The sequence below is a fragment of the Hippopotamus amphibius genome, chromosome 6, assembly GCF_030028045.1.
Source record: "Hippopotamus amphibius kiboko isolate mHipAmp2 chromosome 6, mHipAmp2.hap2, whole genome shotgun sequence".
NCBI lineage: Eukaryota > Metazoa > Chordata > Mammalia > Artiodactyla > Hippopotamidae > Hippopotamus > Hippopotamus amphibius.
The window spans coordinates 625,373-652,070 of record NC_080191.1 but is presented as its reverse complement, the minus strand read 5'-3'; the positions used below and the strand labels follow the sequence as shown (position 1 = coordinate 652,070).

The 26,698-nt window shown below is 44.2% G+C and overlaps 1 protein-coding gene across 1 annotated transcript in view; it reads right to left on the bottom strand.

Moving 5' to 3' along the window:
• Positions 1 to 19,939, bottom strand: part of WDR27 (WD repeat domain 27) — a 64,071-nt gene extending 44,132 nt beyond the window's left edge. The window contains 2 exon segments of the mRNA XM_057738737.1: positions 5,992 to 6,133; positions 19,203 to 19,939. Of these exon segments, the coding sequence (XP_057594720.1) occupies positions 5,992 to 6,133; positions 19,203 to 19,472 (412 nt within the window). The 5' untranslated portion in view covers positions 19,473 to 19,939.
• Between the last annotated feature and the right edge of the window lie 6,759 nt (positions 19,940 to 26,698).

Sequence of the window (26,698 nt, the reverse complement as noted above, 5' to 3'; positions counted from 1 at the left end):
TCAGACCCCAGTAGACGAGGTAAGTAACTCAGCTCCGCAGAGCACCAGAGGGGGCAAAGCCCTAGGGAAAGTCAAAGCAGGAGGGGATGGGGCAAAGGGCCCGCGAGGGCAGAGCCCCTGAGGCAGGCGGGGGGCTGCCGCAGGCCCGAGCCGGCCCAGCGCGGAGGGGCAGCCAGGGCCCGCTGCTTCCGCACGTGCAGGGGGAGGCGAGACACGCGGGCACCGCGCAGACGCAGAGGGACCCTTCGGGAAGCTTGCAGCAGGCAGTCAGAGGCCAGTGCAAAACCCCAGGGCACAGGGGCAGGGAGGTGAGCAGCGTTCAGACCAACATGCGTCTGTGTGAACACGTGTGTACGTACGCACGCGTATGTGTGCGTGTAGTGTACGTGTGTGTATACGTGCTGTGTACATGTGTGCTGTGTGTGTATATATGCGTGTATACACTGTGTGCCTATGCACTGCATGTGTGTGCATACGTTTGTGTGCAGTGTGTGTAAACACATATAACGTGTGTGTGCATGTGTGATTGCACGTGTGTGTATGAATACTAGATATGAACGTGTGTGTGCTGCATGTGTATCTGATGTACACACACGTGTGTGTGAGCTGGTGGTGTGCACGGATGCCACACTATAACTTAAGGGAAGGTGAGGAACAGACGAGTGTAGGTACTAATGTCCAAGATTACTTGACATTTGATGCTTAGGGCAATTCTACAAATTCTCAATGCAATTGTATAAAATTCAAACTCCTTAATATGATCCCCACCTAACTTTTGCTTTTTTAACTTTGTTTTTAAGTGAGGTGTAGTTGATGTACAGTATTACATGTTTCAGGTGTAGAGCACAGTGATTCACAATTTAAGTTACACTTTGCTTACAGTCATTGTACACTATTGGCTCGTCCTCTGTGCTGTACAAGGCATCCTTGTTGCTTCCCTATTGTACACACGGTAGTCTGTGTCTCTTAATCCCCACCTCATCCTGCCCCTCCACCTTCCCTCTGCCCACTGGTAACCACTAGTTTGTTCTCTATATTTGTGAGTCTATTTCTGGTTGTTTTTTTTTTTTAAGAACTTTTACTGAGATACAGTTAACAGACAATAAATAGCATACATTTAGAGTGTACAATTTGGTATCCCAATCTCCCAATTCCTTCCCCCCCAACCCTCCCCACTTTCCCCACTTGGTGTCCATGTGTTTGTTCTCTACATCTGGGTCTCTATTTCTGCTTTGCATTTCCTCTTTCATAGTTGTTAGCATTTGCCTTATGTACTGAGGTGCTCCTATATTGGGTGCATATATATTTATAATTGTTATCTCCTCTTCTTGGATGGATCTCTTGATCTTTATGTAATGTCCTTTCTTGTCTCTTGTAACATTTTTTATTTTAAAGTCTATTTTATCTGATATAAGTATCACTACTCCAGCTTTCTTTTGATTTGCGTTTGCATGAAATATATCTTTCTGTCCCCTCACTTTCAGTCTGTATGTGTCCCTAGGTCTGAAGTGGGTCTCTTGGAGACAGCATATATATGGGTCTTGTTATTGTATCCATTCAGCCAGTCTGTATCTTTTGGTTTGTACATTTAGTCTATTTACATTCAAGGTAATTATCGATATGTATGTTCCTATTACCATTTTCTTAATTGTTTTGTTTTTGTTTCTGTAGATCCTTTTCTTCTCTTACGTTTCCCACTTAGAGAAGTTCCTTTAGCATTTGTTGTAGGGCTGGTTTGGTGGTGCTGAATTCTCTGAGCTGTTGCTTGTCTGCAAAGCTTTTGATTTCTCCGTGGAATCTGAATGAGATCCTTGCAGGGTAGAGTATTCTTGGTTGTAGGTTCTTCCCTGTCATCACTTTAAATATATCATGCCACTCCTTTCTGGCTTGCAGAGTTTCTGCTGAGAAATCAGCTGTTAACCTGATGGGAGTTCCCTTGTATGCTATTTGTCATTTTTCCCTTGTTGCTTTTAATAACTTTTCTCTGTCTTTAATTTTTGTCAGTTTGACTACTATATGTCTTGGCGTGTTTCTCCTTGGATTTATCCTGCCTGGGACCCTCTGCGCTTCCTGGACTTGGGTAGCTATTTCCTTTCCCATGTTAGGGAAGTTTTCAGCTATAATCTCTTCCAAGATTGTCTCGGGTCCTTTCTCTCTTGTGGGAAGACATTCAGGAGCCTTTCTGAAACCTTGAAAATGTTAAAAGTATGTGGGCCGAGCGATGGGATTCAGAATGTCCTGCTTGAGCAGTGGAGGAGCTGAGGGTGCGGGGCGTGGAGACTATGGGGGCATAGAGCCTTCCTTATATCACCCTGTTTGGCCCTGGAGGATGACTGGTTAGCCAGAGACGGGTAAGATTCCTCAAGGGAGTAACAACCTAAGACAGGCACAGCTGCAGAGGGGCCAACAGGGGTGGGGCACAGACCCCTAATATCTGAGAGAGGTCTCCTGCCCCCAGGGCTGTTTTGCTCTCCAGGCCCAGCTCAAATCCACACCTGCTCAACTCGGACCCAGGAAGCAAACAAAGATAATTGCCTCAGTCATGTGAGGCCTTTGATTGTTTATGGGAGTAACCTGAGAATGTTAGCCGAGAAACCAATAAAAGCAACGTGGGATGAGTCAGCAAGGCTCTTGATCCGAGAGGTCTTGAGCCCCCCCCCCCCCCCCCCCGCCCATCTTTCTCTTCAGTCTGTGTCTGTGTTTTCTTCAAGCTTGCAGCACCCGTCACTCACCTCGAGTCGCCGAGCTGGTCTCGGCACTCTCTCTCTTCTCCTTCTGGGACCCCTATAATGCTAATGTTGGCACGTTTAACATTGTCCCAGAGGTCTCTTAGGCTGTCTTCAGTTCTCTTCATTCTTTTTTCTTTTCCGCATCAGTGATTTTCACCATTCTGTCTTCCAGGTCCCTTATTCGCTCTTCTGCCTCAGTTAATCTGCTGTTGGTTCCTTCTAGTGTATTTTTCATTTCAGTTATTGTGTTGCATATCTCTGTTTGTTTGCTCTTTAATTCTTCTAGGTCTTTGGTAAACTTTTCAATCTTTGCATCCAGTGTTTTTTCAAAGTCCTGGATCATCTTCACCATCATTATTCTGAATTCTTTTTCTGGAGGGGTGCCTATCTCCTCTTCATTTCGTTGTTTTTCTGGGGTTTTATCCTGTCCCTTCATCTGGTACAAAGTCCTCTGCTTTTTCATTTTCTCTCTCTTTCTGTGGCTGTGGTTTTCAGTTCCACAAGATGAAATACTGCTGATAAGGCTTGATACTGCTGTCTGCCCTCTTGTGGAGGAAGCTATCTCAGAGGCTCCTGTGTGCTTCCTGATGGTAGGTTGGGCTGGGTGGGCGGAGCTCAGTAAGACTTTAATCTGCTTGTCTGCTAATGGGTGGGGCTGTGTTCCCACCTTGTTGGATGTTTGGCTTGAGGCGACCCAGCACTGGAGCCCACAGGCTCTTTGGTGGGGCTAATGGTGGACTCTGGGAGGGCTCACGCCAATGAGCACTTCCCAGAACCCCTGCCGCCAGTGCCCGTCTCCTCGGTGAGCCACAGCTGCCCCCACCTCTGCAGGCAACCCTCCAACACCAGCAGGTAGGTCTGGTTCAGTCTCCTGTGTGCTCACTGCTCCTTCACCCTGGGTCCTGGTGAGCACACTTTTTTGTGTGCCCTCCAAGAGTGGAGTCTCTGTTTCCCCCAGTCCTGTGGAGGTCCTGCAATCAAATCCCACTGGCTTTCAAAGTCTGATTCTCTGGGGATTCCTCCTCCTGTTGCTGGACTCCCAAGTTGGGAAGCCTGACCTGGGGCTCAGAACCCTCACTTTAGTGGGTGGACCTCTGCAGTATAACTGTTCTCCAGTTTGTGAGTCACCCACCCAGCACTTATGGGATGTGATTTTAACGTGATTGAGCCCCTCCTACCATCTCATTGCAGCTTCTCCTTTGTCTCTGATGTGGGGTGTCTTTTTTGGTGAGTTCCAGTGTCCCTCTGTCAATGATTCTTCAGCAGTTAGTTGTGATTCCAGTGTTCCTGCAAGAGGGAGTGAGCGCACGTCCTCCTACTCCACCATCTTGATCCTATCTCCTGTTTCTGTTGTTATATATACTCATTTGTTTCATTTTTTTAGATTCCACATATAAGTGAGATTATACAGTATTTTGTCTTTCTCTGACACATTTCACTTAGCATAATGCCCTCCAATCCATCCATGTTGTTGCAAATGGCAAAATTTCATTCTTTTTTTGTGGCTAATATTCCACTGTTTATGTGTACCACGTCTTCTTTATCTGTTCATCTGTGGATGGACATTTAGGTTGCTTCCGTGTCCTGGCTATTATGAATAGTGCTGCTGTGAATACTGGGATGCATCTATCTTTCCAACTTAGTGGTTTTGGTCTTTTTGGATATATACTCAGGAGTGGAATTGCAGGGTCATATGGTAGCTCTACTTTTATTTTTTTGAGGAAGCTCCATCCTGTTTTCCACAGTGGCTGCACCAATTTCCATGCCCACCAACGGGGTAAGAGGATTTCATTTTCTCCACATCCTCACCAGCATTTGTTACTTGTGCTTTTTTTTATGATAGCTATTCTGACAAGTGTGAGGTGATACATCACTGTGGTTTTGAGTTTCATTTCTCTATTAATTAGTGATATTGAGCACCTTTTCACATGTCTGTTGTCCATCAGCATCTCCTCTTTGGAAAAATGTCCATTTTTGATCGGGTTGTTTGTTTCCTGGTGTTGAGTTCTAGGAGCTCTTTATATATTTCATATATTAATCCCTTATCAGTCACTTCCTTTGCAAATATTTTCTCTCACTCAGTAGGTTGTCTTTTTGTTCTATAGATGATTTCCTTCACTTTGTAAAAGCTTTTAAGTTTAATTACATCTCGTTTATTTTTTGTTTTGTTTTATTTTGCCTTAGGACACAAATCCAAAAAACATTGCTACAATTTATGTTAAAAAGCGCTCTGCCTCTGTTTTCTTCTAGGAGTTTTATAGTTTCTGAGCTTACATTTAGGCTTTTAATCTATTTTGAGCTTATTTTTGTTTATGGTGTTAGAGAATTCTTTTTCATGTGGCTGTCCAGTTTTCCCAGGACCACTTATTAAAGAGACTGTCTTTTCCCCACTGTATATTCTTGCCTCCTTTGTCATAGAATAATCAATCATAGTGTGAGGGTTTATTTCTGAGCTCTCTATTCTGTTCCGCTGATCTACGTGTCTGTTTTTGTGCCAGTACTGTACTGTTTTGATGACTGTAGTTTGAAGTCAGGGAGCCTGATTCCTCCAGCTCCGTTCTTCTTTCTCAAGATTGTTCTGGCTATTTGACATCTCTTGTGTTTCCATACAAATTTTTAAATTATTTGTTCTAGTTGTATGACCCACCTAACTTCTGACTTCATCTGATAAGACTCTCCTAACATCACTGAGCTCCAGCCACACGGGCTGGTTCTCAGCTGTTCAAACAGTGGCTCCTGCTCTGGCCCTCCTCCTCCTCCTCCTCCTCCCCCTCCTCCTCCTCCCCCTCCTGCTCCTCCTCTTCAGCCCAGATGCCGCCTCTGCAGAGTCCGCAGCACCCAGCACGTCCTGCCCACCTTTCCTGCCAGCACTGCATTTCCTTGCTCTACCACACTGCACTGCCCACAACTGTCTGTTTGTCTACATGTTTCTGGTCTGTCTCCCACTCTAAGCTGTAGATTCACCACTGTCTCTGTAAGTCAAGGCTATTTCAACTTGTCCACCTGCTCTCCACAAAAATCACAGATTTCAAAATAAGATAATCTTGAGATGAAAACTAAGGAGCCTGTGATGTCAGCTCCATGCACAGCCAAGGTCATTAGATCCGAATGGCCTGGTCTGCTTCCCACACAGAACATCCAGCTTAGACACCTGGTTTCAAGGTTAAAGGAATGAAAAATGATCCCAAACCCTCTTATATTTATTTAAGAACAAGTCGTTCCCTTTGTGCATTTTTTAAATGCGCTTTAAATTTTCCTTTACCTTGAAGCACTCATTCTCTGCCTTTGCCCAGGTTCCACATTATGACATAATCATGCGATGCAGAACCGAGCAGACGCGGACTCACTTTATTTCCAAATGCCACAGCAGCGACTGGCTGGTGGTGTCCTCTTAGGATTAGCAACTGAAGAAATTAACAAAAAACAAGAAGAGCACAGATTACAGAAAACATTTTTAAAATAAAATAACATAACATAACCTCAATCCTAAGAAACTAAGTGGACTGAGTTTTGCAGACACATGTGTTTCACACATTCATCTCTGCTCCATCTATCAGGACGGCTGTTCATGCACCATCCGACTCCTCTGTGCTGCCCCCCCCCCCCCCCCCGTTACTCAGCATCACAAAGGTGCACGCTGGTCGAGTGATGGAGTCCTCCTCCTGTTTCTCTGCTGTTTATCAGTTAAGCAATGCATACTGCATCCCCATTCCATGCCAGAAGAGTAACAGCCGGGCTAAACATGGAAGCATAAGGAAAATAACAAGCCTCTGACAAAAGGAGGAGAGCATTCAGGTCTCTCGGAAAGCCAAGCACGTTTAAGAAACTGCTGGAACAAGTAAAGTAAGAAGATGAAGCTAGAGGAAGTTCGGGCCAAGGGACAGACGCCCCGATGACTACTAAGGGGCGTGGATGGAGCTCTTAGAAACTAGAGGCCAGCCATGTGCAAGCAGAGGGATGTGATGACCAGGTCTGTTTTGCAGGAACATAAATTTCTGTGAGTAGAGCAGAGAAACTAGGCTGTGGGATACAGCTGAAACTGAAATGTTCCAAACACAGCACAGGCTTGAGCTCAGAGGCAGCGATGGAGATGGAGATGGGACCAATGGACCAAAGCAAAGACAACCAGCGTTACAGCCTGAAGTCCTGGGTGGACGACAGCATGAGCAAGAGAGGGCACACAAGAGGAGGACGGGGTGGAACCTGCACGGGACGTGGGGTGCTTGGTCCAAGGCAAGTTGAGATGCTCTCAAGCCAACCTTAAGTGGACAGCAGGCAGTCTGCTGCGGGGGCTCTGCTTCAAACGCCAGGCCGGGAAGAGCCCCCCTCGGGCCACAACAGGCTGGTTCATCTGTACCAATCTCCTGATGAGAAGGACAAGAAAAACCAGGCAAATTTTGCAAAAAACATCTTTAAGACATCAGAGGGTAATGAAGGCGATGCAGAATTAAGCTCAGAGAAGAAAACTAAAAGGAAGGACCCCAGCACCAGAGGCTGCTTCTCCCAGGAAGACACCTACAAAAGGCAGCTCCTGACAACTCCAGCAAAGTGAGACGTTTATGGGGCTGGAGGCACAACAACGGTGTACTTAGAGGCATCATGTTCGGGGAATAAACAGAAGCATCTTGTTGGGAGGAGAGTGAAGAATTCCATCCTGTTACAAAGTACTTCTGAGAACAGACTCGATAGCCTTGAGGTTGACACTCTACATACTTTTTTCTTTAAAACAGTATGGGTGGATTTTAATAAATTTCTGCTCTAAAAAAAAGAATACAGGCTACCAAGGTAGGAGGCAGGGGTATGTTGGCAAACGCTCAAGGCTTAGAACCCGAAGGGCCAGACCAAGGAGAGAAGGTGAAGTGGGACACGAGAGCCCTCACAAGCACCGGCCCCACCTTCGAGGCCCCGCAGTCTCTGACTGCATCAGGGTCATCTGCGGTTGCAGTGCCCACGGCTGGCCAAGTGCCAGAAGCAAACATAAATTCTTTCTGGAAGAAGCTAAGCTACAGAGCCTCAAACGAGCTGTACATTTGTTTTCATATGTTATGTCCAGCAGTTGATCAAAAACCATCAGGTATTCAAGGAAACAAGACCATTCGGTCAAAAACCAAGAGAAATAAGAAATGATGGAAAACAGCCACAGGTCATTCAGACCTTGAAACCAAGACAGAACTGATTCAGGTATCAAAGCTACTAGATAAGGACATTTAAACAGTCATTATAACTTCATGCCATATGTTCAACAAGTTAAATAGAGGCATCAAATACACTTTAAAAAGACCCAATTCTAACTTCAAGAGATGAAAACTAAAATGAAAGATGAAAAACATACTGAGTGGGATTAAAAGCAGATTAGCCATTGCAGGAAGAAAAATAGGTGATCTGAATAGGCCTATATCTGTTACAGAAAATGCATCAATAATTGATAACCTTCTGAAACAGGAAGCACCAGGCCAGGATGGGCTCACAGGTAAATTCTACTAAACATTTAAGAAATAAATCAGACCAATTCTCCAAAACATCTTTCAGAAAATAGAAGAAAAATAAGAGGAAATTCTTCTTTTCTGAAGAAACAGAGGGACTATTTCCTTACTCATTCTATGAAGCCAGCTTTACCTGAATACCAAAACCAGACTAAGACATGACAGAAAAAAAAATTACAGACCAATAACTCTCATGAATAGAGATGCAAAAATCCTCAACAAAACATTTAAAATATTAGCAAATCAAACTAAACAATGTATGGAATGAATTATACACCATGACCAAGTGGGATTTATTCCAGGTATGCGAGGCTGGTTCAACATTCATAAATCAACTAATCCACCACATCGACAGGCTATTGAAGAAGAATCACACAAAACATCAATAAATGTAGAAAAATCATTTTAAAAATCCAACAGCAATTCATAATAAAAAAAAACTCTCAGTAGACTAGTATCTCGGCATCATAAAGAATAGCTACAAAATACCAAAAGCTATCATATTTAAAGGTGAGAAACTAGAAGTTTTCCCACTAAGATCAGAAACAAGGCAAGGATGTCCCCCTCACCACTCCTTTCACCATCACACTAGAAGTCTTAGCTACTGCAATAACACAAGAAGAGAAAAGGAAGAGTGTCTGAGAAGGAAGAAGTAAAACTGTCTTTGTTCACAGATGTTCACATGATTGTCTACATAGAAAATCCAAAAGAATCAACCAAAAAAACTCCTGAAACTAAGCAATTATAGCAAGGTTGCAGGATACAAAGTTAATAATTCTGTTGCTTTCCTATATACTAGCAGTAAACAAGGGGAATTTGAAATTAAAAATACAATAACATTTACATTAGCAAAAATGTAATGTAATGTGAAATAGGTACAAATCTAACAAAATATGCATAAGACCATCATAAGGAAAGTTTTAAAACTCTGTTGAAAGAAATCAAAGAAGAACGAAATGAGTGGAGAGACATTCCATGCTCACAGATATGAAGACTCAGTGTCGTCAGACATCAACTCTTCCAACTTGCTCTACAGGGTCAATGCCATCCCAATGAAATCAACAAGCTTACTCTGAAGTCTACATGCAGAAGCAAAAGACCCAGAACGGCCACACATTACTGTAAAATAACCCAGCTGGAGGACTGACCTACCCGAGTTCAAGCCTACTCTAAAGCTCCGCCAACCAAGACTGAGTGATGCTGGCCGAAGAAAAGATAAACAGATCACTGGGAGAGAGCAGAGAGCAGAAACAGTCAACCGACCTCTGACAAAGGAGCAAAGGCAACACAATGGAATACACTGTACACTCTTCTAAAAGGCAACACAGGAGAAAATCTAGATGACTTGGGTTTGGCAATGACTTTTTGGGTAAGACACCAAAGACATGATCCATGAGAATAAGAACTGATAGGCTGGAATACGTCAGCAACAAAGATGTCTGCTCTGGGAAAGACACTGTCAAGGGAATAAAAAGACAAACTACAGGCTGGGAGAAAATATTTGCAAAAGGCATATATAATAAAGGACTGTTATCCAAAATATACAAAGACCTCTTAAGACACAACAAGAAAATAAACAACCCAATTTAAAAATGGGCCAAAGATCTTAACAGACACCTCACCAAAGAAGATACACAGAGAGCAAGTAAACATATGAAAAGTATATGTCATCAGGGAAAGTCAAATTAAAACAGCAGTAAGATACTACTATACACTTGCTAGAATGGCTAAAGTTCAGAGCACTGACAACACCAAATGCTGATGAGGATGTGGAGCAACAGGAACTCTCATCCTCTGCCGGTGGGAACGCAGAACGGTGTGGCCACCTTATAGGACAGTTTGGCAGTCTCTTACAAAACGAAGCATACTCTCATATACAACTCAGCTCCCTGGTATTTACCAAAGGAATTGAAAATTTATGTCCACACAGAAATTAATGTTTATAGCAACTTTATTCATAATTGCCAAAGCTTGAAAGCAATTAAGATGTCCTTTAGTAGGTGAATGCATAAATAAACTCTGGTCCATCTAGACAATAAAATATTATTCAGTTAAAAAGAAATGAGCTATCCAGCCATGAAAAGACATGGAGGAAACTTAAATACATATTGCTAGAGAAAGAAGCCAATCTGAAAAAGTCTACACACTGTATAATTCCAACATACAACATCCTGGAAAAGACAAAACTATAGAGACAATGAAAGACTGGTGGTTGCCAGGGGGTAGGGGGTGGGGAGGTATGAAGAAGCAGAGCACTGAGGAATTTCGGGCAGTGAAAACATTCCGCGTGATTCTACAGTGGTGGGTACATATCGTCACACACTCGTGCAAACCCACAGAGCATATGACACGAAGGGCAAACTCTAAGGCAAGCTGCGGACTTTGGGTGAAAACAGTGTCAGTGCAGCTTCATCGACTATGACAGATGTACCATCTGGTGGGGGATGCTGACCATGGAGGGGTGGAGGGCCCGCCTGTGGGGGGCAAAGGGCACACAGGAAATCTCTGCACTTGCCCCTCAACTTTGCTGTAAACCTAAAACTGCTCTTAAAAAATAATAGCCTTAAAATACAAAAAGCAAGTAAAAAACAGAAACCAAAAAGTGTAGCCAAAATTCCAGAGTAAGAAATGTTACCAGGGATAAAGAATGTCACTTCGTGTTAATGGAGTCACTTCATGGAGAAGACATAAAGATACTGAGCATTCATTATTCATTTATTACCTATTACATGCTTAATAACAGAGCCTCAAAACACGGGGAGCAAAACTGATAGAAGAGAAATAGACAAATTCACACTCAGAGTCACAGATTTCAGTCTGCCTCTCTCAACAACTGATAGAACAAGTGGTCCTAAATAGAAGACTTGAAGAACACTATCAGCCAACTTGATCTACTGACATTAATAAAACAAAAGACACAAATATTCATAGCAACTTTCTTTAAAATAGTCAAAAGTGAAAATAACCTACATGCCCACCAACAGGAGAATGGATAAACAAATCATAGCATATCCATACAATGGAATACTACTCAACAGTAATGCAAGCAACCTAAATGCCCATCAACAGATGAATGGATAAAAAATATGTGGTACATATATACAATGGAATGTCACTCAGCTGTAAAAAAAATGAAACTGGGACATCTGTAGAGACATGGATGGACCTAGAGATTGTCATACAGAGTGAAGTGAGTTAGAAAGAGAAAAACAAATATCGTATATTAACACATATATGTGGAATATAGAAAAATGGTACAAATCAACCGGTTTGCAAGGCAGAAACAGAGACACAGATGTAGAGAACAAACATATGGACACCAAGGGGGGAAAGTGGGGAGGGTTGGGGGGGAATGAACTGGGAGATTGGGATTGCCATATACACATTACTAATAAGAAAAAAAATTACCAAATTGTACACTCTAAATATATGCAGTTTATTGTATGTTAACTGTATCTCAATAAAAGTTCTTTAAAAAAAAACTGTTTATACATGCAACAATGCAGATAAACTTCAAAATAATTATTCTGAGTGAAAGCCAGACAAAACGAGTAAAAACTGCCTGATTCTACTTACATAAAACTCTAGAAAATGCACACTAATATAAAGCTTATATTTAGAATACATCAAGAACCCCTTCAAATCAATAGGAAAAAGACAGATAATCCAGCAGAAAAATGGCAAGAGACTGAACACATATATCACAAAAGAGAATCCAAATGGCCAATAAGTTTGCACAAGGTGTTAAACCTCCTTAATCACTGGGGAATTGCAAATCACAGTGAAGTACCACTACCCCCAGCGGAAGGGGGAACATTAAAGGCACCAAGGGTAGGTGAGCACGTGTGGATCAGCTGGGAGTCTCACCCACTATGTGAAGAAGGACAGGTTGGTACAACCAGTTTGGAAACCTTGGCATTACCTTTCACACTAAATACGTGCATTCCCTACGACTCAGCAATTGTATATACATGTGTACCAAAGGACATACAAGAGAATGTTTGTAGCAATCAAAATATGGAAACAAACCAAACCTCCATTAGTAGCAGAACAGATAAAGGGTTTCCAGCCCTGCAGCGGACACTGCGCAGGAACAGAAACGAACAATGTGGATGAACCCCATAAACATTATGGTGAATCAAAGAAACCAGCAGAAAAGAACGTGTAATGCACGACACCGTTTACACAAAGTCCACATGTGAGCAAAATTAACGTATGTGCCCCTCGTGAGACCATCACCTCCGAGGAGGAGAGAAGGGAGCCACAGCGGACGGGAGGCGCGCCTGGGCGGTGGCTGCCGGCTGCGCTCACTCTGTTACAATCGCTGCAATGTGCACCTCACACCTGGCACACAGTTTCCTAAGTATTTTACGCCTCATAAATGAGCGAGAGAGATCAAGCTAGAGACCTGAATGCAGGGTCCACCCATCATGCAAGCTGTGCTGAAGAAACACATAAAAACCTCTCTTAGCGAAGCAGGAAAAAACCAAACTCTAGATTTCCCTTCAGCAATGATGAACAGCTTCCACGATTAGCAAGTGACTGGCAGCATAACTGAAAGTTAAAGAAAATTTCAGAGCAAATACAGCTTTGGTTTGTATGGACTGTAATCACTGTTCTCAAACTCCTGAAGCCCAAAATGAAGACAGAAACGATCCCAATACCAAAAATGTTGATAGAATTTGCTTGTTTATTTTTTAGGATAAAGCCCATTTTTAAGAGTATTTGGATAATTATATTAGTCATGAGATAATCTTTAGAAAGAAAACTGATGTCTTTAAAACTCTATCAGTTTGATGCTAAAGATTCTGCAATAAACACAATAAACTCCCTTAAAAGTTGTATTAAAATCTACAAAAGTTCAACTTGTCTTGATTATGTTAAGATGAACGTTTTCTTGCTTATATTCTTACCCAAGAAGAAATTTTAGAGACACTCAAGATGGCGGAGTAGGAGGACGTGTGCTCACGCCCTCTTGAAAGAACACCGGAATTACAACTAACTGCTGAACAACCATCGACAGAAAGACACTGGAACTCACCAAAAAAACCTACCCCACATCCAGAGACAAAGGAGAAGCCACAATGAGACAGTAGGAGGGGTGCAATCGCATGAAAATCAAATCCCATACATGCTGGGTGGGTGACTCACAAGCTGGAGAACAGTTATACCGCAGAAGTCCTGAGGGTTCTGAACCCCACAACAGGCTTCCTAACCTGGGGGTCCAGCAACAGGAGGAGGAATCCCCAGAGAATCAAACTTTGAAACCCAGCAGGATTTGATTGCAGGACCTCCACAGGACTGGGGGAAACGGAGACTCCACTCTTGGAGACCACACAAAAAAGTGTGCTCACCAGGACCCAGGGGGAAGGAGCAGTGACCCCACAGGAGACTGAACCAGACCTAGCTGCTGGTGTTGGAGGGTTGCCTGCAGAGGTGGGGGGCAGCTGTGGCTCACCGAGGAGACAGGGGCACTGGCAGCAGGGGTTCTGGGAAGTGCTCACTGGTGTGAGCCCTTCCAGAGTCCACCATTAGCTCCACCAAAGAGCCTGTAAGCTCCACTGCTGGGTCACCTCAGGCCAAATGACCACCAGGGTGGGAACACAGCCCCACCCACTGGCAGACAAGCAGATTAAAGTGTCACTGAGCTCCACATCGGATTAAAGTTTTACTGAGCTCCGCCCACCCAGCCCAACCCACCATCAGTCCCTCCCATCAGGAAGCACACAGGAGCCTCCTAGACAGCTTCCTCCACAAGAGGGCAGACAGCCGAATTGAGCAGTATCAGCAGTATTTCATCTTGTGGAACTAAAAATCACAGCCACAGAAAGACAGAGAAAATGAAAAGGCAAAAGACTTTGTACCAGATGAAGGGACAAGATAAAACACCAGAAAAACAACGAAATGAAGAGGAGATAGGCACCCTTCCAGAAAAAGAATTCAGAATAATGATAGCGAAGATGATCCAGGACTTTGAAAAAAGGCTGGATGCAAAAATCGAAAAGTTGCAAGAAAAGTTTACCAAAGACCTAGAAGAATTAAGCAACAAACAAACAGAGATAAGCAACACAATAACTGAAATGAAAAATACACTAGAAGGAACCAACAGCAGATTAACCGAGGCAGAAGGGTGAATAAGGGACCTGGAAGACAGAATGGTGAAAATCACTGATGCGGAAAAGAATATGGAAAAAAGAATGAAAAGAACTGAAGACAACCTAAGAGACCTCTGGAACAATGTTAAATGCACCAACATTCGCATTATAGGGGCCCCAGAAGGAGACAAGAGAGAAAGGACCTGAGAAAATACTGGAAGAGATTATAGCTGAAAACTTCCCTAACATGGGAAAGGAAATAGCTACCCAAGTCCAGGAAGTGCAGAGAGTCCCAGGCAGGAGAAACCCAAGGAGAAGTACGCCAAGGCATATAGTAGTCAAACTGACAAAAATTAAAGACAGAGAAAAGCTACTAAAAGCAACAAGGGAAAAACGACAAATAACATACAAGGGAACTCCCATAAGGATAACAGCTGATTTCTCAGCAGAAACTCTGCAAGCCAGAAGGGAGTGGCATGATATATTTCAAGTGATGAAAGGGAAGAACCTACAACCAAGAATACTCTACCCAGCAAGGATCTCATTCAGGTTCGACAGAGAAATCAAAAGCTTTACAGACAAGCAACAGCTAAGAGAATTCAGCTCCACCAAACCAGCCCTACAACAAATGCTAAAGGAACTTCTCTAAGTGGGAAACATTAGAGAAGAAAAGGATCTACAGAAACAAAAACAAAACAATTAAGACAATGGTAATAGGAACATACATATTGATAATTACCTTGAATGTAAATGGACTAAATGCACCAACCAAAAGACACAGACTGGCTGAATGGGTACAAAAACAAGACCCATATATATGCTGTCTACAGGAGACCCACTTCAGACCTAGGGACACATACAGACTGAAAGTGAGGGGATGGAAAAAGATATTCCATGCAAATGGAAATCAAAGGAAAGCTGCAGTAGCGATACTCATATTAGATAAAATAGACTTTAAAATAAAAAATGTTACAAGAGACAAGAAAGGGCACCTCATAAAGATCAAGGGATCAATCCAAGAAGAAGAGATAATTATAAATATATATGCACCCAATATAGGAGCACATCGATACATAAGGCAAATGCTAACAACTATGAAAGAGGAAATTGACAGTAACACAATCATAGTGGGGGACTTTAACACCCCACTGACACCAATGGACAGATCATCCACACAGAAAATTAATAAGGAAACACAAGCTTTAAATCACACAATAAATCAGCTTGATTTAATAGATATCTACAGGACATTATATCCAAAAACAGCAGATTACACATTCTTCTCAAGTGCACATGGAACATCTCCAGGATAGATCACATTTTGGGTCATCAATCAAGCCTTGGTAAATTCAAGAAAACTGAAATCGTATCAAGCATCTTTTCTGACCACAACGCTATAAGAATAGAAATCAATTACAGGAAAAGAACTGTAAAAAATACAAACACATGGAGGCTAAACAATACACTACTAAATAACCAAGAGATCACTGAAGAAATAAAAAAATACCTAGAAACAAATGACAATGAAAACACAATGATCCAAAACCTATGGGATGCAGCAAAGGCAGTTCTAAGAGGGAAGTTTATAGCAATACAATCCTACCTCAAGAAATAAGAAAAATCACAAATAAACAATCTAAACTTACACCTAAAGAAACTAGAGAAAGAAGAGCAAACAAAACCCAAAGTTAGTAGACGGAGAGAAATCATAAAGATCACAGCAGAGATAAATGAAATACAGACAAAGAAAACAACAGCAAAAATCCATAAAACTAAAAGCTGGTTCTTTGAGAAGATAAATAAAATCGATAAACCTCTAGCAAGACTCATCAAGAAAAAGAGGGAGAGGACTCAAATCATTAAAATTAGAAATGAAACAGAAGTTACAATGGACACCGCAGAAATAAAAAGCACCATAAGAGAGTACTACAAGCAATTATATGCCAATAAAATGGACAACCTGGATGAAATGGACAGATTCTTAGAAAGGTATAACCTTCCAAGACTGAATCAGGAAGACATGGAAAATATGAACTGACCAATCACAAGTAATGACATTGAAACTGTGATTAAAAATCTCCCAACAAACAAAAGTCCAGGACCAGATGGATTCACGGGTGAATTTTATCAAACGTTTAGAGAAGAGATAACACCCATCCTTCTCAAGCTCTTCCAAAACATTGCAGAGGAAGGAACACTCCCAAACTCATTTTATGAAGCCACCATCACCCTGATACCAAAACCAGACAAAGATACTACAAAAAAAGAAAACTACAGACCAATATCACTGATGAATTGAGATGCAAAAATCCTCAACAAAATACTAGCCAACAGAATCCAACAACACATTAAAAGGATCATACACCATGATCAAGTGGGGTTTATCCCTGGAATGCAAGGATTCTTCAATATACGCAAATCAATCAATGCGATACACCATATTAACAAATTGAAGGATAAAAACCACATGATCATCTCAATAGATGCATAAAAAGCTTCTGACAAAATTCAACACCCATTTATGATAAAAACTCTCCAGAAGGTGGGCATAGAGGGAACCTACCACAACATAATAAAGGCCATATATGACAAACCCACAGCAAACATTCTCAATGGTGAAAAACTGGAAGCATTCCCTCTAAGATCAGGAACAAGACAAGGATGTCCACTCTCGCCACTACTATTCGACATAGTTTTGGAAGTCCTTGCCACAGCAATCAGAGAAGAAAAAGAAATACAAGGAATCCAACTTGGAAAAGAAGAAGTAAAACTGTCACTGCTCGCAGATGACATGATACTATACACAGAAAATCCTAAAGATGCCACCAGAAAACTACTTGAGCTAATCAATGAATTTGGTAAAGTTGCAGGATACAAAATTAACACACAGAAATCTCTTGCATTTCTATACACTAACAATGAAAGATCAGAAAGAGAAATTAAGGAAATAATCCCATTCACCACTGCAACAAAAACAATAAAATACCTAGGAATAAACCTAACCAAGGAGGTAAAAGACCTGTACTCAGAAAACTATAAGACACTAATGAAAGAAATCAAAGAAGACACAAACAAATGGGGGGACATACCATGTTCTTGGATTGGAAGAATCAACATTGTGAAAATGACTATATTACCCAAAGCAATTTACAGATTCAATGCAATCTCCATCAAATTACCAATGGCATTTTTCACAGAACTAGAACAAGAAATTTTACAATTTGTATGGAAACGCAAAAGACCCCGAATAGCCAAAGCAATCTTGAGAAGGAAAGACGGAATTGGTGGAATCAGGCTTCCTGACTTCAGGCTATACTACAAGGCTACAGTGATGAAGACAGTAAGGTACTGGCACAAAAACAGAAATATAGATCAATGGAACAGGATAGAAAGCCCAGAGATAAACTACAGTCAATTAATCTATGACAAAGGAGGCAAGGATATGCAATGGAGAAAAGGCAGCCTCTTCAATAAGTGGTGCTGGGGAAACTGGACAGCTACATGTCAAAGAATGAAACTTGAACACTTCCTAACACCATACACAAAAATAAACTCAAAATGGATTAAAGACCTAAATGTAAGGCCAGACACTATAAAACTCCTAGAGGAAAACATAGGAAGAACACTCTTCGATGTAAATAACAGCAAGATCTGTTTTGATCCACCCCCTAGAATAATGGAAGTCAAAGCAAAAATAAATAAGTGGGACCTAATGAAACTTCAAAGCTTCTGCACAGCAAAGGAAACTATAAGCAAGACGAAAAGACAACCCTCAGAATGGGAGAAAATATTTGCAAACGAATCAAAAGACAAAGGACTAATCTCCAAAATATAGAAACAGTATATCCAGCTCAATATCAAAAAAACAAACAACCGAATCAAGAAATGGGCAGAAGACCTAAATGGCATTTCTCCAAAGAAGACATACGGATGGCCAAGAGGCACATGAAAAGCTGCTCAACATCACTCATTATTAGAGAAATGCAAATCAAAACTACAATGAGGTATCACCTCACATCAGTTAGAATGGGCATCATCAGAAAATCTACAAACAGTAAATGCTGGAGAGGGTGTGGAGAAAAGGGAACGCTCTTGCATTGCTGGTGGGAATGTAAATTGATATAGCCACTATGGAGAACAGTATGGAGGTTCCTTGCAAAACTAAAAACAGAGTTACCATATGACCCAGCAATCCCACTGCTGGGCATATACCCAGAGAACACCATCATTCAAAAAGACACATGTACTCCAATGTTCATTGCAGCACTATTTACAATAGCCAGGACATGGAAGCAACCTAAATGTCCATCAACAGATGAATGGATAAAGAAGATGTGGTACATATATACAATGGAATATTACTCAGCTGTAAAAAGCAATGAAACTGGGACATTTGTAGAGACAGGGATGGACCTAGAGGCTGTCATACAGAGTGAAGTGAGTCAGAAAGAGAAAAACAAATATTGTATATTAACATATATCTGTGGACTATAGAAAAATGGTACAAATCAACCGGTTTGCAAGGCAGAAATAGAGACCCAGATGTAGAGAACAAACACGTGGACACCAAGTGGGGAAAGCGGGGAGGGTTGGAGGGGAATCAATTGGGAGACTGGGATACCAAATTGTACACTCTAAATACATGCATTCTTTGAAAAAAAAAAGAAATTTTAAATAATTTTAAATTATTTAAATTAATTTTTAAATAAAGTGATTCCAAACAGGTTATTTCCTAAAAATCAAAACTTAATATGCTTTGTTGTGCTGGCGTTTTTCTCCCATAGCTGGTAGCTGAATCCACAAAGAGCAAAATCACCCAAACAGCATCAGAGAAACAGAGCTTGATGGCAAGTCTTGGTGACTTAACAAAAAAACACATATAACTTTTTAAACACCTGGTGAGGAGGGTCCTTGGTGTCCCATACACAAAGTTTGTTTCCATCCAAGGGGAAAGCACAGGACTGCCCACTGCAGGCAAGCTGAACGTGGGATGCAGACTTCCTGCAATCCACCAGGAATTTTTCCACGACTATATCGCCCACACGGCCATCACTCGTGGAGAACACCTCCTGTGGTTTTTCCATCTGCAGCCTGGAAACAGGGAGTAGGTATAAGATGACTGCAGGTGTGACAGCGCAGACAGCACTCTGCTGTTTACCCATCATGACAAGTATGATCGCACACACGTCACACCTGGTCACTCATCTCCCCTCCCCACCCCCAGAAAGAGAGAAGGAAGGAAGTCACTGACGACCCCGGGGGGTTCCCTGTCATGACTGCTTACTGCTCCCACGGGCTTTCAGATTCAGCAGACTTCGGCTCCAGCCACGGCTCCCCCTGAACAGACCTTGCCAAGACATGGGGCGTCTGCTTCCCCGACTGGGAAGGAGGGAACACCGCCTTCGCAGAGGCCTCCTGGGGACCAGACGCTGCTCCGTGAGGCACTGGCCTGGCACCGGCAGTGGCACCAAGGAGCATGTTCAGAGAGTCACGACCAAAATCAAAGACTGTCATGAACAACTGAGGTACAAAGTTATGTTCCACATAGATGAAGACAGTCAGTAAAATAAACTACAAAATAAATCCGTATCTGTTGGTCATCTGGGATTCATTCAACTATTTCACAACATTCTACAAGGGTGAGTCAAAAATTTTCTGCACTCTGGCTGTAGAATTTATTTTAATTAACTTTTAGAAAAGATAAACACATCATTTTTCGTCATAATCTCCTTGCTTTTCAATACACTTTGTCCATTTGTCAACAAGCTTTCGTATTCCCTCATTTAAAAATGTTTTAGGCTGAGCTGCGAGCCACACATGCACCGCTGTCTTCACTTCTTCATCAGAAGTGAATCTTCATCCTCATAGGGCTGCTTTCAGGGGACCAAACAGGTGAAAGTCCGATGGAGCAAGATCAAGTCTATAGGGAGGATGCTTTAACACCTCAAAACAAAGTAATCCATGACAGACTTAGGCTTCGAAAAGTTTGTGCAAGATGGGTACTGAAACAACTCATGGAAGAAGTTGTTTGGATATCTGCAAACAAAATTTGGACCGATACTCTAAGGAAGGTGAACGTTTCTTAAAGAGAAGCATTACTGGTGACGAGACATGGATTCATCACTATGAGCCTGAAAGTAAACGGCAGAGTATGGAATGGAAACAGCCTCAATTGCTGACCAAGAGAAAGTCTGAAAGTCAACCCTCAGCTGGAAAATTGATGCTTACAGTTTCCTGGGACTCTCAAGGGCCAGTGTTGGAACATTATCAGGAAAAAGGTTCGACAATCAACAATTCTTGTTACAGTGAGATGCTTATTGAAGAGCTGAAGCCTAAACTTCAGATTAAACGCAGAGGACTGCTATCCAAGGGTGTTGTGATCTTGCATGACAGTGCATGTTCGCACACCTCTGCCCACACTGTCAACACTCTGCAAAAACTTCATGTAGAGGTGTTAAAGCACCCTCCCTATAGACCTGATCTTGCTCCATCGGACTTTCACCTGTTTGGTCCCCTGAACGCAGCCCTACGAGGATGAAGATTCACTTCTGATGAAGAAGTGAAGATAGCGGTGCATGCGTGGCTCGCAGCTCAGCCTGAAACATTTTTAAATGAGAGAATACGAAAGCTTGCTGACAGATGGACAAAATGTATTGAAAAGCAAGGAGGTTATGTCCAAAAATGATGTATTTGTCTTTTCTAAAAGTTAATTAAAATAAATTCTACAGCCAGAGTGCGGATACTTTTTGACTCACCCTGGTATGTCACTAACGTTGATTATCTTGGATTATATAACCAGTGGTTCATTGGCTGTCTTATAAAGCATAAATCAATGAAACTTGGACAAAAATAAGAACCGTTTGAGACCCGGTCCCACCTCCTAGCTAATAACTTCATAAGCACTACCAGTTTACGCACACGTGGAAGTAGCCATCCATCACCCTCAATTCTGCTCTGCCTCACACCTCACTACAGGCACCAGACATACCTGCAGCCTCAGCTACACAGCTGCGGGCAAAGTCCTGAGCACAGGGCCTAACCATCCGTCCGCCAGCTGGCTGTTTACAGTCAAAGAACTCAGCCATGGGGTCACCGTGCTGGTTGTGCGGACTTGGCCCGGACAGGCCTCGTGGGGAAAGTAGCAGGTGAGGCAGAAGACAACTCTGTGGACGGCGGCCAGCACGGGGGGGGTGGGGGTGAGACGCGGGGGGACGAGGGAGGATCCTGATACGGCCGCCACTCGGCCGATGGTGAGCAGGGCTCATCCTTACACGCAGGTGACGCTGGGAGCCACTGAGGTTGCCGGGCAAAGACGTGAGATGGTCAGGGCTGCCAGTCAGGAAGTGCACACGTCAACCTGGCAGCAGCGTGAGAGGGTCAGAGTGCGGAGGGGCTGGGAGGGGACCAGACGGGGCTAACCCCAAGCCCCAGACCGGGACCCGGTCCAGGTAGCCTGCACGGCGGCCCTGCAAGGACAGCGGGAGGTCAGCCAGCCCTCAGGTCACATCCTCTCCTTCTCTCGAAGACATCTCTGTCCCCACGTTTCTCTTAACTGCACAACCGTTTTCCGAGTTTCCAGGCACAAAGCTTCCTCTCTTTGCCCTCATATCCAATCCATGCCCAGCCCTTTCTTCGTGGGGAATTTCAGATGTGTCCCTCAAATGCCCTGCAAGGGAAGGGTCCTGCCAATCTTAACATTACAATCGGCTGTGGACACCTGGTGGGTTATCTGCCAAAAACTCAGCAGTTCTCTCCTTGGGGCCAGAATCCCATTAGAGCAGAGGCAGAAGACGAGGAGGCTGAGGGCCCGCCGGATGCTGCCTCGGGGTGTGGAGCAGAGGACGCCCATGCAGAGGAGAGCAGGACCGCGTCTGGGCCACTCGCTTCTACTCCTTCTGACTTGGATTTGGTGAGGTTTCCCTTTGCCTAGGCTATTCTGTTATTTCCAACCAGAGAGCCCTACATAATGGACTGTTTTCATTACAACTGAGAAAAGAAACAGCACACAGGCTGAGAAAGCAGGAGGGCAGGACCTCAGCCAAAGGGGACAGGCCATGGGCCCTCAGGTTGGGCTCCCAAGCAGCACCCTGCCCCGCCCCCACCCCCCAAGGAATGTACGAAACCTAGACCCCCCAGGCCGCCTGACGGAAGGTGACCCCCTAGCACACACCTCTAATCACCTCCCGGCCTGCAGGCACCAGGTCACGATTTAACAAGACAAAGCAGACAAACAAAACCATGCTACCTAGAAAGGCTGCTGCAAAAAACCCCAAAGAAGGCAGGAAGCACTTCCAACAGGAGGGAGGATGTAAGAGATGGAGCTCTCGGCACCATCAGCCTGTGCTCCCTGATCTCCACAGAACCACGTTCTCTGTTGGAATAAATCAGACACTTTCAAAGACTTGAGAAGTCTGCAATATTTGGAGAAAAACAAAATTAAAATATGTTTATTTTAAAGCACATTCTTCTCTAATTTACAAACTGGTTTTACTTATTTATTTTACATTTTTCAAGATACAGCAGTGAGATTCATATAAAAAATAGCTAACTGTGGGACTTCCCTGGTGATGCAGTGGTTAAGAACCCGCCTGCTAATTCAGGGACATGGGTTCCGATCCCTGGTCCGGGAAGATCCCACATGCCTCAGAGCAACGAAGCCCGTGCACCACAACTACTGAGCTTGTGCCCTAGAGCCCACGAGCCACAACTATTGAGTCCATGTACTGCAACTACTGAAGCCCGCATGCCTAGAGCCCATGGCCCACAACGAGAAGCCATCACAATAAGCTCACGCACCACCACAAAGAGTAGCCCCCACTCACAGCAATGAGGACCCAACGCAGCCAATAAAAATAAATAAATAAATAAATAAATAAATAAATAAAATACTTTTAATAAAAAGAGCTCAACATTTCACAGCCACCGGGGTCACTCTGCCGGCTCCAGCTCTAAAGCACCCGGGGCCGTGCACAGCCGGCGCATGGAAGTGATGAGCGAACATGTCCTGAGTGGATGAAAGGAAGTCACTGCGCCTCCTTCCAGTGTTTCGAAAGCATAAACATTTCAAGAAACAGGTGAAATAATATATCAAAAGCTATAGCTGTTTCAAAATTTTTAAGAATCCACCAAACTGTGATAACACTGCATGTGTCTTATTTCTTCGCCTGTCTTTGTCTCTTCTGTATTCCTACAGAATTCAGCACCACGATCTGCAAACAGCACTTTCATAGATGTTAACATGCAAGTGTGTGTTTATCAATAATACATTATACATTTAATTATTACAATATCCCTTTAAACTTATATTTTTCTCCCATTCTGCATAGAAGAACGAAATCAGAGAGATTAGAAAGTGATAAGACTAGTTAGTGGAATCGCCACAGGCACCCTCTCTGACGCGAGACGGGCGGCACCTCCAAGCGCACACAGAGCAGGGCCTTACGTGTAGCCTCCCAGCCCATCTGCTCCCAGAAAGCGGCGCATCGGCAGCACAGGAAACATGCTGAGGGGAGGAGCACAGGCGTACGGTCTGCCACTCGTGGCTGCCCCATGGCTTGGCATCTATGCCCACGGCAGCGGGTGACCACACTCGGAGCTGCCACCTCCAAAGCTACTCAGCCTATTTTTTCTTTTTTTTTTTTTTAGAACTTTTATTGAGATACAGTTAACATACAATAAACTGCATATATTTAGAGTGTACAATTTGGTATCCCAATCTCCCAATTCACTCCCCCCCAACCCTCTCCGCTTTCCCCACTTGGTGTCCATATGTTTGTTCTCTACAACATCTGGGTCTCTATTTCCTTGCAAACCGGTTGATTTGTACCATGTTTCTATAGTCCGCATATATGTGTCAATATACGGTATTTGCTTTTCTCTTTCTGACTCACTTCACTCTGTATGACAGTCTCCAAGTCCATCCATATCTCTAGAAATGTCCCAGTTCCCTTGCTTTTTACGGCTGAGTAGTATTCCATTGTATATATGTACCACATCTTCTGTATCCATTCATCTGTGGATGGACATGTAGGTTGCTTCCATGTCCTGGCTATTGATAATAGTGCTGCCATGAACACTGGGGTGCATGTGTCTTTCTGAATGATGGTGTTCTCTGGGTAAATGCCCAGCAGTGGGATTGCTGGGTCATATGGTAACTCTGTTCTTAGTTTTGCAAGGAACCTCCATACTCTTCTCCAGCCTATTTATTTTGACTTGAGGCACGAGAGGATCTGCCAGCCCAGAGGTGGTTTTCCTTCGCACTGAGCACAGCCCATACCAGCTAATTCTACCCACCGGGCTGAGCAGAGCCAGGACAGAGCTCTGGACAGACAGCTGAGCTGGGACACAGGGTGAAGGCGTATCGCCCTGAGCGTGAGAAACCTAATTTTCAGGGACCAAACAAACACCTGGGAAATAACAGCAAAAACAACTGAATTTCGGATGGATTGCAGGCTACCAAACACCATTAAAAAAATAAAAAACAAAGAAAAAAACTAGTGAAAAAATATGAAACAATAAAGACAATTAACATCCTGTCCATTGAAGAAAAACGCACAACCTCAAAGTGGAGAGTTAAGTTTTACTTGGGACCTTCCTGAGGCTTATAGTCTGGGAGGCAGCCTCTCAGATGGGTCTGAGGGGCTGCTCCAAAGAGGTGGGAGAGGAGCAAGGATACATGAGTTTTTGCTGAAAAACAAAACAAAGCAAAACAAACTTGTAGTCGAACAACAAAAGATTACTGCTAATCACAAAGAACTGACTTCTCAAGTTAATGCTTTTAGTGCTTTTCCACTTACAGGAAGATGCAAGAGTCTGGCCCGTTGAAACCATCCCTCAGGCTCGCACCTTAGCGACCGAGGGCCAGTGCCCACGTCCCCACCTGCGTGCCCTCAGGGTGACTGTGGCAGCCGGCCTGATGGCAGACAACAGTCACCCTTTACTGGGATGGCAGGTGGCATTCTTTGTCCACTACCCTTAAAAATTAGAGAGCAATTATAAATAAGTGAGGAAAAGCTTAAAACCCATCATACGGCGGCCAGGAAAACGTCCCTCCTGAGGCCTGTGTGGCACATCTGAAGGAATCAGGACATGGGCCGCCCCTGTGATGCAACACAGTAGGTATCTAAGTACCGTGTGGGTCAGAATAACGTAAGAAAAGGAAAGTCTGCTTCACACCAGCACAGATGCAGGTCCGTGGCGCTCTCAGTGTATACATTTTGTGGGCGGGTCCTCTTGAAGAGAAGAGATGTCTACAGTCATGAATGCAGGATTCACACCGGGCCTGGCTGCGGGGCTGCCGGAGGCCCAGGTTCACCCACTTCACGAGAACCTGCTCTGATGACCAGAGGGGCCCACGATCAGGGCTGGTCAGCCTGGGAGACGGTGCTGGGAGCACTGACCCAGGACGAGGGAGAGGAGGCGACACTGACTCAACTAACAGGTGGATTGAAATTCAAGGTTGCTTTGGTCAAACCCCCAGGGGCCAGTTCCCCACAGCAGAGGGAGGGAAGAAAGCCTCCCCTCCCACCACGGCTCTCCAAACCCACTGGGCCTGTGTCCCTTCCCCCAGCGGAAGGCCCGTTGTTTCTGTTTTGTGTTCAGGTGTGGGCTCGATCATAATCTCATTCCGTCACCCGTGGCTGAGTGTCTCCCTCCTTGCAGCCTGGACCCCACCCAAGGGCAGGAGCTGCCACGGGGGAGGGTCTGCTGCCCACTGGGCCTGGCCTTGGGACGTCCTGTGGCCGGGCCTTGCCTGCTCCTCAGGTGTGAGGCCGGTCCCTGGAGGGACCCCAGACAGGTCGCTGTCCTGGCACAGGCCCCAGGAAACCACCTGCCTCTTCCCGCCGGGTCCCTGCCCTTCCGCAGTCCTTCTGGAAGCCAGCAGGACGGCAATGGGACAGGGCTTCCACTGCAGCCCGCAGAGGCGGGGTCACCGGGCCGGGCTCTTCTAAGACCGAACCCCCACCCTGCCATGGCCTCTGAAGACCGAGGAGCCAGCCCAGCCTGGCACGCAAAAGTGGGGCCCACGGTTCTCAATTTGGGTCCTCACCCCAAACCACCATCACTAAGAAATGAGCATGCTGGGACCAGGGAATGACATTCTCACTATCATCACCTGGAAATGACCTCACCACCAGCAGGGCACAGCAGGTAACAGTCTAAGGCCGAGAGGAAGCTCTAGGAAGTGCGCGTATCAGGCAAGGGGCACAGCCTGCAGCACCGGAGACTGTTCCGGAATGTGGCCCCAAGAACGCGGACGGGCTCTCAGCGCTAGACCCCGCCGTGGAGCGGGCGTGGAAAGCCCGGGGGTGTCGGGCGACCATCACCATCACAGCAGCTTCGCGTGCCCTGCGACCCGGGAGCCAAGGTGGCCGTGGAACTGGAGTGATGG